We start from the raw sequence: 15568 nt of genomic DNA, 5'->3' as shown, positions 1-15568 counted from the left end.
AGACAATAACACAAATGTATTCTTCACATGGTCTGCTCGGATTCCTTCTGGAAAAGGAGCAGTGAAAAAGAAACGATCAAGGGCATGCCAGCATCCCTGTCATCCTGCAACTTACATCCGCCAAGCCCACTGGAGCTCAGCACGCGTGAGGGTGGCCAGTACCTGGATGGGAGACCACCTGGGAAAGCTAAGGTTGCTGCTGGAAGAGGTGTTAGTGGGGCCAGCAGGGGGCGCTCACCCTGCAGTCCATGTGGGTCCTAATGCCCGAGTATAGTGACGGGGACACTGTACTGTAAAAAGGCGCCCTCCCACTGTAAAAAGGCGCCAATTTCCCATTGGCCTTGTGAAACATTTCGATCATGGCCTCCTAATAATCCCCATCTCTGAACTGGCTTCATCATTCTGCTCTCCTCCCCACTGAGAGCAGGTGTGTGGTGAGCGGACTGGTGCATCATCCAGGTGGGGCTGCACACTGGTGGTGGTGGAGGGGATCCCCATTACCTGTGAAGTGCTTTGAGTGGAGTGTCCAGCAAAGCTCAGTCCTAAAAACTGTGTAGAGTACTTCTAAACATACACACAACGGAATAAGGTGCATCGGTCATACAGCGAAGTTTTAGCTGAATCAAAAGAAAGGTTATTTTACATTAGATACATCTTTTTTTGGTTTCCTGTTTTTTTAGATAAAGAAGCTCAGTCCAATTAGGTGCAGAGTTTTATAAATCATAAAACCGATTATTCAAAGCACCTGTACGTTTACCGATGGATTGATTGAGCAAGCAATCGATTCGATTGAGTGAACCCAGGTCCATGAAGACTTAATTTTGTCCCCACATAAAACTACATTTCTTCATTTTATACAGCGCCCCAAATTTGTTCACAATTTTTAGAAATCGATGATATAATGATGACCTACACGGAAGGTCACAGGTGAAATTAGACCTGTCCTGTAAATAGGGCGTAATCATAAGACACCCACATGGGCGAGGGAATCCGCCACTTCCTGATCGGGACAGCCCACCCGCTCTGCAGTTCCGTAGGAGAGCACAGTGACGCAGATCTGAAATAAATTCATGTACCAACTTCACGGTTTACAGGCTGTAGTTGATATCAGTCCATTTTTGGGAAATAACTGGATAATCCAAATGTTATGCTTTGAACGTCGGCTATAGTAATATGATTACTCCGTTTAAACTTTTCCTTTCACCTATTTCCTTTCCTGCGTTGGTACAGTCCACAACTTTCGTTTCAGTCACGCCCTTTTGGAAATGGGACTACATCATTGAGTTTAATGGGAGGGGGGTACTATTTATATAGAAAGCTTTTGGTTCGTTGCTAATGATTATATTGTACTCACAGAGTTGCGTCTTTTATGTATATTTAATGCTAAATTATGATTCAAACATAGATTGTTATATTTTATTAAAATTTACTTAGGTCATTTTATTAACCCCCCCCCCCGCTTTTTTCTGCATAGTGGAGGCTCGTGTACAGTCTGACGGCAGTATGGAGTCTCAGGTAAAGTGGTTTAGAGTCGAAATCACAGTAAATTCATTGCTGGGTTTTTATTTCGTTATGTGTAATGCACTTGTCAGAGTTATTTTAAAGACGCAATATTAATTATGTATAGTTCTTATTTAAAGCAAGTTTTATTTCGTCAAATCTCGACAACTTTGTTTCAGCGGTCATGTCACTGCGGACGCAGTGTACATAAAGTAGTGATAGGTTTTTCTAAGAGAAACGTTTTTCCCCCTGGTATGTATATGTCCTATTCCACGGCTGGGCATTTTTCTTCCCAGGTTTCTTCTGCATTAACCCATAATGTAAGAAATATTTCCCGGTCGGTTATTGTTTTGTTTGACGCCATTTGCAGCGATGCAATATTTGGGTTTGGTTTTGCTTCAACGGTTAATTCGGGACGTGAACTAGATACCCCATTCAAAATCATTTGATAAAACTTTCAGGTTTTTTTTTGTACATTTGGTATTATACCGAGGGTAAATGTCGGGAAAAAGTCTTTGTCCACACCCTATGCTTGTAAGTTAGTATTTTTTCCTGTTCGCTTCCTGGTAAACGGTAATAAACGGTAATAAACGGAATATTGTTGCCATACCGGCTGTTTAAAACCACTTTCGTCACGACCTCTTAATCACTGTTGATTTTTAAGATTTGGCTCATTAAGTCGCAGTTTGTTAAATCTGAAATAACGATTTTCCATTTATCATAGGAATCTTAAAAATTTCAAAATGAAAATAACCTACAAGTTAAATAAAATAAGATCCTGTATTTTATTAATTATATTGTTTCTAGGCATAAGCGGCAACACTGAAACTAAAGCCTGTTACGTAGTAGTGTTCTTTTATGTGCTTTGGAGCGGAAGTAACGTCATTTTTCATCCTAGGCCGGTTTTTCCCTCAACAGGTAATCACGAATCCAGAGGAGATTGTCAACATTTACAGAGAGCAGAGTCGGTTCCCGTCTCTGACAAAAGCCTGTATCGGACCCGTGATTACATCCCAATATGGGGGAAAATACTCTAATATCTACACAGGTGATTACTGTATTTGATACCAATTTATGAAACCTAATGCAGACATTTATATTATAGACCTCACCAGCGTTGCCAAAAACAGATCACACATACCATTTTTTTTGCATGTTTAATGCATGCTCTGATGATGGTACTAATTAAACTAATAAGCCTTTCATTGAAATCCACCAAAGTATTGCCAATGTGGAGACCAGTACATCTAGCATATAAAAAGTTAGTAAAGAAGATTCTGTCCAGGCAAACTCTCCTTGGCTAGTTACTTGTAGCAGAAAGATCTAAGGATTTCATTCATCTGTTTCTTTAAAAGATCAGGTGCAGTAATCTCATTGTGTTCCATATGCTACCACTCTGTGTAAAGAAATGCTTCCTATTCTTTGTCATAATCATGCTACATTTTAGTTTAGTTGTTCCATTAATCATGAAGTAGTCCCTTGGATTAATTTTGCCAGTGCCATTTCATGTTTTTAATGCCTGATATGAAGTGTCCCCTGTCTTAAAATTATTCTAACTTGTGTTTGCATGACATAACGTTTAGAGCAGGAGTTAATCTTCTGCAAGCTGTTTTTCGGGGACTGGTGTTTTTTTTTTAATATGGTCATCGGAGTTCTCCAAAATGCTCATAAAATGTAATGGTCCATTTGTCAAAATGAGTGAAACTTTATAATGAAATGAACCTTGAAATTAATCTTTTCCTGCTACCATCTGTGTAAATCATGGAAGACTGAAGTATTGGACCAGTTCCATAGTGTTCAAAATTCTTCACAGGAATAAAAAAAAAAATGTATTGCCGAATTTCAATGTCTTCCAGAATGGACCCAGTGTGATCTGGAACGGAACGAAAACGTCAAGTTCTGTCGACAGTACATCGTGTTTCACGATGACAAATCCATTGTCTATTCTGGACCATCAGGAAATTGCACAGAGATAAAGAGAGAGTACGTGTCTTCATTTTCTTTATTATGAAACCAGCGGTCTGAGGATGGCCCAAGATTGCCATCTTTCTAATAATGCATTTCCCTTGATGCTGGACAGCATTCAGTGGATCGTACAGTACCTGCAGTAGCTGAAATGCTTTCTCCATGATTGTTTTTCAAAATTAACTGATGAAAAACTTTTAGGAAACCTGGGATTCATTCAGTAATTGCAGAACTATTTCTAATTTAAGGCTCAATACGTCTCAGGCCTCAAACCTGATCAGAAAATGAATGCTAATAATTCAACTGATCTAATTTCTGACCACATTCTGTGACCCTCTCAAAAAATGTCTGCAGGTGTCACACCTGAAGAAGGCTCCATAACCGAAACGTTGTGTTTTCTTTCTTCCTTTTTTTTCAGCATGGACTAAACCTATTACTTGTTCCTTTTTATACTCTTGCCTCTGTATATGTTCTGTTCCGGTGCTTGTTTTTTTTTTAATTCTTCACTGTATTTGAATTTATTGCCAATAAAATCTTACGCTGCATTGTATAAACTGTGGTATTGTGGTATAAGAATATCCATTCTTATTAATACACGTTTTCAATACATTTTTAAATCAGTCTCTCAGCATTATGAATAAATAACCCCAGGATTTTTTTATAGCTGATAAATCCTATTTCCTCATTGATAAGAGTTTTTTTGTTGATATTCCCAGGCTTCTGAGTGCAGACTCTCCTTCAGGAGTGATGAAGGCTGTCATCCGGGAGTGCAGCATCAAGGGAGAGGACAAGCAGTTCCTTGAGGTTAGATAATTCCTTACACTTATTTAGCACTTTTCTGGACACTACACTCAAAGCACTTTACAGTAATGGGGCTCCCCTCCACCACCGCCAGTGTGCAGCCCCACCTGGATGATGCAGCAGCAGCCATAGTGCACCAGTATGCTCACTAGACACCAGCTATCGGTGGGGAGGTGAACAGAGTGATGAAGTCAATTTGTAGATGGGAATTATTAGGAAGTCATGAGTGGTAAAGGCCAGTGGGACATTTGGCCAGGACACCGAGGTAACACCCCTGGGACTCCCTGGGATTTTTAATGAGCACAGACAGTCAGGAACTTGGTTTTACGTCTCATCCGAAGGACAGTATACTGTCCCTGTCACCATACTGGGGTATTACGAGCCACACTGACCGTAGGGTGAGCGCCCCCCTTCTGGACCCACTAACGCCTCTTCCAGCATTAACCTTAGTTTTTCCCAGGGGGTCTCCCATCCAAGTACTGGCCAGGCTCACACCGGCTGAGCTTTAGTGCATTACTCGTTGCAAGTTGCAGGGTGATATGGCTGCTGGCCATGTTATAGATGTGTCAAGGACACTCTGGACTGTTAATTGCAGTTTGAACACTACCACAGACATTTTTAGAATGCATCTCTCGTATTCCAGCTCAGATGAAATATTTGCCAATGTAATCATGCTAAGGACGTATACCAGTATGAGTGGAGAAAGGTTTCCTCAAGGCACCACTTGCAGCTGAGCAGCATTAGCGGTTTTCTGCCTTCCCATAATTCATTCTGGCACCCTGAGTCTGTACGTGTGCACAGAATAAGCTGTCAAATTCAGGTTTATTTGTGAGCATAATGGTAAACTTGGTTTAGCTTTAATGTTTTATATTGGTTGTTATGCTGCTTTCTAGTGATGGATTCCCTTGTTTTTTTAACTCAGTGATGCTGTCAGAACCCCTGTGCTCCCACTTCTGTCCACTAGAGATCGAATTGAAGTGTGCATCGTCATGCTGCTGTGTGAGAAACATTGCCACCTGCTTTCTGCACGTACCTGGTGCCGAATGACTTTGAATCCTGGGAGAAATATTCTAGAATACAAGTTTGACCAGACCTGCAGTGCTTATGTGAGCTTTGCCACACTCATCGAGTGCATTGTTTCCCTCAGATCTGGAGCAAGAACTGCAAAGTGAAGAGCATCAATCTGACTGCACTCAAAAAACACGGGAAAGTCTACGAAGATGGTAAGGAGCTAAAGATTTTTTCAGAAGCGCACTTTTTCAAAGTATGGCTTTGCAGTGTAGTAAGAGACAGGCTTATGGCCTTTGTACTGGACCACAGCTCCTCACAGCAACCTCTGACCATCCATGGTCTTCAAACATGTGAAGCACGGCAATGAATTTTAAGGAGGAGGTCTGATGTCACAGCTTAAGTTTTGCTTATTTCCCACGGTATCATAAGCACACTGCAAACTGTGCATTGGATGTCAGTTTAGCAGTTCTGTCTGCAGATCTTTCAGAATGCTGTGGGTTTCTCACAAACTTCTCATCTCTTCCAGATCAGTTTGGCTGCCTGGTATGGTCCCACTCGGAGACTCACCTCCTGTATGTGGCAGAGAAGAAGAGACCGAAAACGGAGTCCTTTTTCCAGGTCTCATAAAGGTGTCATTTGAACAATTACAAAGGATGTTATTACAGCAATGTACATTGAGAGGCTCTTTCCCTTTTTGGTGTCTCTGCTTTTGCGAGAAAACTCTTTAGTACCCACTTTATGTGGCTTGGCTCGGCTCCAACAGAGTTGTTGGACATGCAGAAGGAGCATTATGGATCCATGAGTCTTTCACCCATCTCTCTTTTTCCACTTTCACCCCTTTTCTCTTTTCGAGCTGCTGAAAAAGGTGGTTGGTAGTTTGCTGTGTAGTTAAGGTAAATTCTGTCATTCCGTTAGACCTTTTAATTTGTGTTGCTCCCAACAGACTGAGTCGCCGGAGACCAGCACTCTGGGTGTTGAAGAAGAGGCTTTGAAGGCAGAGAACAAGGAGGAAACCGTGAAAGTAGGTGCAGTGCCTTTATAGTTTTTTCTTAGTAGGTTCATTCTCTGTATAGGAACACAGGGAAGGTTGCAAACGAGAGCAATCCATGCAGCCCATCCACCCCAGTTGGTAGTTAGTAGTTAGGTGATCAAGGATCTCTTCCAGTGTTTTCTTAAAGGAAGTCGCAGTTTTATTTTAGCCACATGAATGGACAGTTTCTTCCACGCTCCCACAGCCCTATGGGTAAAATGTTTCCTGTTCTCGCTTTTAAATGCGCTTCCACACAGTTTACACTTGTGTGCTCTTTTTTTATTTGATTACTTGTATCGCGTCCCTTGTTGTCTTCTGTTCAGCCTGTCAGTGTACAACCGAACTTGACGAATAGAGAAATTCCTCAATCACATTTTGGTTAAAATTGCTCTTATTTTATTTTCATGCATTTCGGGAAACGTATTTGAACTGAATTTGAAGATTAGGCTAAATGGTTGTGATACTGCTAGCAGCTTTAGGTTAACAAGAACTATTTGAAGCCCTTGCCCCTCAGTTTTAGGAGGATATTTCAGTTTCACAGCTGAGGAGGCCTCGGTTTTCTCTGCTTCCATCTGTAGCTCTTCCCCGCCCCCCTGTTTTTTAGGGTGACCAGTTCGTGTTTTATGAAGACTGGGGTGAAACCCTGGTGAGCAAAAGCACCCCGGTGCTCTGTGTCCTTGACATCGAGAGCAGCAACATCTCTGTCCTAGAAGGAATCCCCGACAACATCTCTCCAGGCCAGGTCTGACTTGGGGTTCTTTATTTTTAAAATAACGCAGTAGAGTGAACCTCTTTTGTGTGTGCAGGGAATTACGGCCGCTACTTGTGACAGCGTCTCTGTATTTCAGGCTTTCTGGGCCCCCAGTGACACTGGTGTGGTGTTTGTGGGCTGGCAGCATGAGCCATTCCGCCTGGGTCTGAGGCACTGTCCCAACAGAAGGTTAGCACTGTCTGACCGAAAGCCATGTGTTAGCGGTTCCTACTATCGTAACGGAAAATGTGAAATTATGTGGATGAGAGGAGGTTGTGTGGCCCGTCTTGCTCATCCAGTTCACTTAATGATTCAGGAGGTCTCTAGATCGTTGTCACAAGCCCCTAGGGACTGGACAGCATTGCGGTTTGTCAAATGTATTGTAGAATATTGACCGTTTCCTTTAAAGTTCTTATCGTCATTGTCTTTATGCGGCTTCAGCTAAGAAATACTCAAGAGAAAGAGAAACTGAACCTGTCATACTCCAGGTGACACAAACTGAAGCTCGTTCTGTATTTTAGGTCTTCCTTGTTTTATGTGGATCTGACTGGTGGCAAATGTGGTAAGTGAGGTAATCCCCTTTTGGCATTGTCCTTGTAATCTTTTTTTGCATGTGGCTTTGCTGCTAGGATTGTTAAGTTTTATGGACAGAATGTCATTAGGCAGAGGTGTTTTCCATTACTGTGCTGTAACACAATTAGTTTTTTTTTTAATTAGCTGCTAGCGTGCAGAATCTGAAAGGCCAATACTGTTCAGTCAGCTATTGTGGTTGCAGAGACCTTTTCATAAGCACTGCCTGTAATGTGCGCATTCTCGTTTTTGTTGTTGCAGTGCAGCTCTCTTCAGACACCAGCGCGGTTTTCTCTCCCCGCCTCAGTCCAGACTGTTGTCGGATCATCTATCTGGAGTGTGGAGTGTTTGGGCCACATCAGCAGTGTAACAGGCTCTGCATGGTCAGCTTGCTTTAGAATGAGAGATGTTACTCAGTGATGTTTAATAGCTCGTAAACCGATAAATGGATTCCTGTTGCCTTGCAGTGTCAGATGGTTGTGCCTCATACTTATACTGCAGCATTGCTGATTGACAGAATGGGTTTATGTATTCATCTCAGCTTCTCTGAAGAGCTCCCCTGTCTAAGCATGTGTAGATAAAAGCGATGCAAAGTTTAATGTTGAAACTACAGGTATTTTCAATCCGCAGTAAAGTCTTGTGTAATTATTGGCAATATGCGCAAGTGGTGTCCCCTTAATTTCCTGTTTAACTGAATTTTTTTGTTTCTTTATGTAAAGGTCAATATGGGAAATCTCTAGAAAATCATGTGGTTGGGGAGGTGAGGGGCGTGTTTGGATTTGTAGTTTTCCTGAACATTTTTTTTCCCCTCATTTTCAGTATGATTGGTACACAAAGCAGACTAAAGTGGTGGTGGACGTTGTCGACAGGCCCACATCAGGTAACCTTGGCCGAACCTACCTTAGTCTTTCTGGTGCTTTTTAATTGTACGTAAAAGCAGCGTTACTGCCTTGTCGCAGGATTCGTCCCTGCTGTTGCAGTAAGCGGTGTTGGTGGACCAGAAGGTAGTGCTCTCCCCTCTAGTAACCCATCAAATGTTTTGCATGTTTGCCAGTGACGATGTACTATGCTTTAGATGAGGCATGAAGTCATGGTCCTAATTACTCCATTATTAAAACTCCCATTTCACTGTTCTTAAAAGCACAGGTGTTAAAACCTGGTGTCCTGACTATGTATCACACTGAGCATGCATATTTCAGCTGCTGAAGTTTGCACCGTTCTACCTGATATGCTCTATAGTGATACTGCAGGCACTACTATGCCTGTGAATAGTACCTGCTGAACTGAATCTACAATTCACTGGTAGATATGGGGCTCTTTATGTGTACAGTGCTTTGAGATCTTTGCGATGAAAAGTGCTATATAATCGTGATTAATTAAGCATACAGTGAAGTGATTAGATCTCATACTATCAGAGAATGATATAGCACTGTACAAAACATTATTTTCTGTGTTTCTGTGGTACCTCACTGCAGAAGACGGAAATCCACTTATCATTTTGTGTCTGTGTAAAGCCTTTCAGGCATTATTTGTACAGCACACATCGCAGAAGCAAGCTTGTGTGAAAGGCTTTAAGTCCAGGCTTGCAGTCGGAGAATCACATAGATGTGAGCGTGTGTGATAAGTGTTCTCGTTTCCTCCAGCTGGTTTCACTGGGATCTACAGCACAGCACTCTCCCCTTTCTGCTGGTCAGCCGACAGCCAGAGAGTTGTGCTTGCTTCCCCACAGAAGAGCAGGAAGGTGAGGCTACCGCCACGGTAACGTTTCCTGGAAATGGATTTGTACAGTCTGCTGTAAAAAAAAAAAAAACTTGTCGGAAAGGGTAATAAATTATATTAGAACTAATCTTTGAAACACCGTGTTCTCGTGATTACAGATCCAAATTATAAGACCTTAGGAGCTGATGTAGATTTTACTGTCTTATAATGGACACTCTTTTCACTTTATTTTTTTAGGATCTTCTTGTAGTGCATATTAACACTGGGGATATCACATCGCTAACCACAGGTAAGTAAATCTGAGCTGGAGTTCAGACACTATCACTAAACAGTCACTTTCATCTTCCTCCTCTGTTGAAAGGCGCTTTGTGAGGGTCTTGAAGGAGTTGTCTGCTTTCGTTCGCAAGTTTTTCTTAAACGAAAGGGTTTCGTTTTCCCGCAGATTCAGACGTGGGGAGCTGGACTCTGCTTACCATTGAGCGAGACCTCATGGTGGTCAGCTGCTCTTCCCCAAACCATCCACACAGCTTGGTGAGCCTCTTCTCATGTCTAACACATTGTTGTTTTCCTGTGTGTTTCTTAGTACTCGTTTGAGGAATCAAGTATTTTTTTACCTTTTTTTTTCTTCAGGGTGGAATTAACTTTCTTTAATATAAAAAATAGATACTGTAAAAAGATATAATGCTGAGGAATTAGCACTTTTATGCCTTTGAGTGAGCATTTATTTTTGATTCATAGAATATTTAAAATGACGCCTAACTAGATCTTGGAATAAGTGAGAGTGAATGAAAGACAGGCCCTTATATACACCCGTTGTTTTCTTGTAAGAGTCATGTGCCTTGCAAAAAAAAAAAGTCTTATTACTCAAGCCACCAGAGAAGCAGAATCGGACACCTGTGTAACATGCATGTTGTTGGCGTGATGCTGCGGATCAGAAACCCACAGGTCTTGCATGCTTTCCTCTCGCAGAAGGTGGGCTTCCTGCCTGCTGCCGGCTCCGAGTCGGGGGTCAGCTGGGTGGCGCTGGAGGAGTCCGAGCCCCAGCCTGATATTGAGTGGAAGGTGCTGGCCTTCACCCCCCCGCCTGCGCACGAGCACAAGACGTTCTGTGAGTTGGGAGGGCCTTTCTCTATTCCTTCTCCCTCGTGATTTTTACAAGAGCTCTTCACTACCTCTTGAAGTGATTATGCATGTGTCTGACCTGTTATTCTTCTAAGGAGACATCTCCATGATTAAAAAAGGCATTTGTGAATGTCCTTTTCATATGTTTCACCAATGCCTTTTCTAAACTAGTGATCCTTTGACCACTTGCATAGAAACGCATATTGTTATTTTGCCAATTCAGGTTAGATTTTCCATGGTTTCCTTTTTAACATGCTCTTGGTAGATGGTTATTTTTTTGCCCTTTTATTAATATAGTCCAAGGGATGTGTACAGAATGACCTTTCTTATTGGTCAAATTAATTTTGAAGCTTCAGTCTGCTTTGATGGTAGTTTTACAGATACAGTTTTCTAACGCCAGGCTTAGGGGGAAATTTCCCAAGAGAGACTCAAAAAATAATTCTCTCTCATTGCTGTTTTGCATTTTTGCTTCTTGTTTTGTTTTAGCTGGCTTGGAATATGAAGCAATCATGCTGAAGCCAAAAAACACCAAAGAAGGAGCAAAGCTGCCCTTGATTGTCACTCCTCATGGTGAGTTTGACTGCTAAAAAGCCTTTTTTAAAGTGCGGAAACGTTCCTCGCCTTGTGTTAACTTGACTCACGCTGTCAGTTTATAATTTACTTTATCTTTAAGTTCTACTTATTATTGTGTTTGTTCTTTTGTGCAGAAGGGAGCATACATTATCTTAATGATTATTGACATTCAGCTCCTGTCTCTCAATAAATCCTCTTTTCTGCTGTCCTGTACAGGAGGACCTCACTCGGTGATTGTTGCAGAGTGGCTGTTGTCTCCTGCAGTCCTGTGCAAAATGGGCTTCGCTTTGCTTTTAGGTGAGCAGGCTTGCAACACACACACAGACACACACACACAGACACACAAGCACACACTACAACTGCAGAACATCCACCAGATTCTTCTTCGAACTTCATCACAGGTGCACAATTATTCCCAAAGCATTGTCAGGACTATTCTGATTATGGCATGATGCACAGGTCTTATTCAGCAGTTTCGTCTGTTTTATTCATGTTTCAGAAGTTGGAATATCAGTGAGAATTATGGAATGCTGACCTGTTTGAAACGAAGGGCTATCCTTGCAGTCAAGACGCTTTGAAAAGTCTGTTTTCATGTTATGAGGAAAAAGTATATATAGTATATAAGCTTGCCGCAGGCACTTCACCCTGCTTTATTCTCTTTCCTTTTCTTCTTTTATGTGTTTGTTTTTGCAGTTAACTACCGTGGTTCCACGGGGTACGGCCAAGACAGTATCCTTTCTCTGCCTGGAAATGTGGGCGATCAAGACGTAAAGGACGTGCAGGTACTGTACGACATGTGTCCCCAAGTGGGGAATAGGAATTGGGAATTGTCTCAATGGGCCTCATGAATTCCCATTATATAAAGTAGCTCTCGGCATAGGAGCTGTCCAGTTTGTATTTCCTGCTTTGCCTCTTTCTTCCAGTATGCAGTAGAGAGTGTCCTGAAGAAGGAACCCATTGATAAGCAGAAGGTGGCCGTGGTCGGGGGTTCCCATGGCGGGTTCCTGGCCTGTCACCTGATCGGACAGTACCCCGACTTCTACAAGGCCTGCGTGGCCAGGAACCCCGTCATCAACCTGGCCTCCATGATTGCCAGCACTGACATTCCTGACTGGTAATGTGGCTTCTCCACGGTTGTTCGTTTAGTGGCGATTGTAGATCTGGGCGCCGCTCGGTTGTGGGATGAGCTTTTCTGTCGTAGGACCCCCATCGAAGTTTATGATGTTGTAAAGTGCTAGTGCTTCTGTATGCGTCCACCCTTTTGCTGGGTCATCAGATGCCGCAGAATGGAGTGCTGAGCATGCGTGAATATATTGCGTCAAAAGTAATAATAATAATAGCTTACACTTATATAGCGCTTTTCTGGACACTCCACTCAAAGCGCTTTACAGGTAATGGGGACTCCCCTCCACCACCACCAGTGTGCAGCCCCACCTGGATGATGCGACGGCAGCCATAGTGCGCCAGAACGCTCCCCACACACCAGCTATCGGTGGGGAGGAGAGCAGAGTAATGTAGCCAGTTCATAGAGGGGGGATTATTAGGAGGCAATGATTGGTAAGGGCCAATGGGGAATTTGGCCTGGACGCCGGGGTTGCACCCCTACTCTTTTCGAGAAACACCCTGGGATTTTTAATGACCACAGAGAGTCAGGACCTCGGTTTTACGTCTCATCCGAAGGATGTAGGAATGATTAAACACGCAGAGTTCATTTGGCAGCGATTTTCTTGTTTTTGGGTAGGTGCATGGTGGAAGCTGGCTTCCCGTACAGCACTGACATACTGCCTGACTCCGCTGTCTGGGGCCAGATGATCCAGAAATCCCCAATAAGATACGTGCCACAGGTAAGAGTACTACTGCCATTGGATTTCTGCTTAAAGTGCTTTATCTTGCCTGACTCGTGCATCATTTTTATGGCACTATGTGTTGTGTGAAGGCTTCCTCTGTTTCCAGTTGAGTGTTCATGACCTGTTTTGCAGGTGAAGACCCCCGTACTGTTGACCCTTGGAGAGGAAGACAAACGTGTTCCCAGTAAACAGGGGATTGAGTATTACAAAGCCCTGAAAGCTCTGCAAGTTCCTGTCCGGTGAGTAGTACACCCCTGAGGAGAAACTCCAGTGTTTCCCAGTTCTGTGACGTTTTGTTTTAATTCCAGCTGAGGTTGTTGAACCTTCAGTTAAACTCGTTTTTTTTTTAACTGAAGCGTAGGAGTTCCAGCTCTTAAACAGTAGAATGAAGCTTGAAATTAACAAACGTGTGGTAGTTTTTTGGTATTCAGATTAATTGAAACCACGAGCCTTTGCAGTACCAGGAATACCTGTTATGGGAGTGTTTGACATAGTCATTCCCACCTGTTTGTGCACCATTGTTTGCTAACCAGTTCTTTCTTTGGGAAGCTTGGAGCGCCCATTCATTTTAAATTGCTAGAAACAGAGTTTCCAAATAGAACCCGTAAAGGAGATCATTTCTGAAACTAAGATCTGAGTACAGAAAACAATTTAGGCGATTGCTAAATTAATGGTCTTTTTAATCGAGAGCTCAGATGAAGCAAAAAGGGAAAAGCAGGACTGAAATGCTGTTTTCGTTTTGAAGAGAGAGAGGTGTCAAAAAATAGTTTTCTCCTCTGGTGCCTGAAAACGTGGATCGAGTCAAAATTACCAGCATTGACAGGCTGTGCCATTTTGTGTGTTTCAGGTTGTTGTGGTACCCTGGCAATAACCATTCCCTGTCCAAAGTGGATGCAGAGTCTGATGGATTCATGAACATTGCGCTCTGGATAACGCAGCACCTTTCCCTCTGACTTGCACGGCAGTCTTAAATGTGTCCCTCTGTAGCTCGTCCCTCAGGGGCGTCAAGCCTGGACTTGGAGGGCCATAGTGCCTTTCTTATTTTCATTCCAGAGGGCTAAATGACTTAATTGGGTCAATTGGTTGTTGAAGTAGGTAAATTTAACATGCATTCAAGGTCTCTCCTTATTATTTATGGGTTGCTGTAAAACTACTGGCTTTGTATGTCTTTCCGGGCCCAGGATTGAACAGCCCTGAGCTGTCTTCTAATGCAGCACTTAAACACTGCCAAATCTCCCCAAACATTTGCTTCATGCAAGCTGGGCTCCCGTTCACTTGCATCCTAATGGTTAGCCTAACAGCTGGTGTGAAGTCTGTGCTGAGAGAACACGTTCACACAGCCTACTGTTTAATTAGCATCGCTTATGGTGTGGACTTCCCTGATCATTTTGTGTCTGAATAAAATTACGGCTTTTTAATGGCCCCAAGATCCAGTGTGTGAAATCTGATTCAAGATCTATTCCAGTCAAATTAATGTTATCATTTTATTGTTAAATCAAACCTGAAGATCTTGATGGCTCTTTCAAAAGTTGCTGAATGTTGTATTGCACTACTGTGGTAAAAACACTCAGGATAAGTGTACAGAATTTCTAGGGTACATTTCAAGTTTCAAAAAATATAAATTGAGATGCTTTCTGAATGTTAGTTATTCTCGTTACCAGAGAGTTTCAGTATACTGTAAGTAAAAAAAAATCCTGCATAATATTTTGTTTCAAGCAAAATCAGTAACTTTGGTTTTGTAACTGGTTACCTTCAGACTTCCACTTCTCTTTCTCTTTAAAAAGTCCCTTTTGAATGAGAGATTAGCTTTGATTTGAAAGTCAGCCATGGAGGAAAAAGCAACAGTGATTATGATGTTTGCTTTTCAGCTTGTTGCTTTGTTGCGATTCAGAGGGGAGCTTGGCCAGTAGGACTGATCTTAACCGTATCTGTTCTCTGTTCTGAACACTTGATGTAATGTCTTCTGCATTTTCTTCTCCGTTTGTCATTCTGTTTATGATTGTTTCTTGGTCGTTTTTAGCTCAATCTTTGTCATCGTCAGATCCAGGAGTTCACAAGTCAGTCACTCCTTTCTGAAACACTGTTATAGATTCCAGTGTTCTCTGCTGCCATAGGTTTTGACATTAAAGGGAAGGGGTGAGGGTGTGCTAGTGAGAATGGATATCTCCATTTTCTCTAACGTTTCGGCATTGTTTTTGTGACTTTAATAACTCATTAAACATTTTTGCCATTTGATTGTTTTCCTGTGGCTTGAGTTCTTGCTCATTTTGTGGTGCTTTGAATTTTCTGAGAGCTTGGTTGCTGTGGTTGATTGGATTCGCGTTTTTTTCCTAAGAAACTGTCATTTGGATACATTTCATTTATTTTTTGTTGTTGTTTTTTTTTTAAAAAAAAAAGAGAGATCGGCAGTGACCTGGTCACAACTCCCTTGCCCCTTAGAGGGGAGCAGGAAGATCAGAAAGCAGGGACATCTGTCATGCCCAGCCGTTATCTCCATTACACAACATCGGCTCTGCAGAGCCTCGCAGGAGAACTTGTGAGTTGGAGAAGTGGCGTGTCTCTTACCAACATCACTGCTAGCCTCAGAGTGTCCAGGACCTCACCAGCCCCTACCCCTGCCTTCTCTGCCTCTTCTTGTGTGCTGTGTCCAGGCCTCCAAGTCACAATTTCTAAAGCTCT

The 15568-nt window shown here is 42.5% G+C and overlaps 1 protein-coding gene across 2 annotated transcripts; it reads left to right on the top strand.

Annotated features, from left to right (window-relative positions):
* The first annotated feature begins 1414 nt into the window (after positions 1-1414).
* apeh (acylaminoacyl-peptide hydrolase) lies at positions 1415-15124 on the top strand. 2 transcript variants are annotated; one of them, XM_069189519.1, is made up of 23 exons: positions 1415-1515; positions 2419-2548; positions 3357-3483; positions 4182-4269; positions 5414-5489; positions 5804-5895; positions 6221-6298; positions 6912-7049; positions 7156-7247; positions 7580-7620; positions 7890-8011; positions 8448-8508; positions 9272-9369; positions 9585-9636; positions 9790-9878; positions 10317-10455; positions 10956-11039; positions 11259-11339; positions 11736-11824; positions 11966-12156; positions 12784-12886; positions 13022-13128; positions 13737-15124. In XM_069189519.1, exons 1-23 carry the CDS (start codon positions 1504-1506, stop codon positions 13840-13842), a joined length of 2196 nt encoding a protein of 731 aa, XP_069045620.1. In that variant the 5' UTR covers positions 1415-1503; the 3' UTR covers positions 13843-15124. The 2 variants fall into 2 exon arrangements, with proteins under 2 accessions (XP_069045620.1, XP_069045619.1); XM_069189518.1 differs by lacking the exon at positions 1415-1515 and adding an exon at positions 1593-1820.
* The last annotated feature ends 444 nt before the right edge of the window (positions 15125-15568 follow it).

This window comes from Lepisosteus oculatus, chromosome 4 (genome assembly GCF_040954835.1).
Source record: "Lepisosteus oculatus isolate fLepOcu1 chromosome 4, fLepOcu1.hap2, whole genome shotgun sequence".
In the NCBI taxonomy this organism is placed as follows: Eukaryota; Metazoa; Chordata; class Actinopteri; order Semionotiformes; family Lepisosteidae; genus Lepisosteus; species Lepisosteus oculatus.
This window is presented reverse-complemented; position numbering and strand designations above follow the sequence as displayed.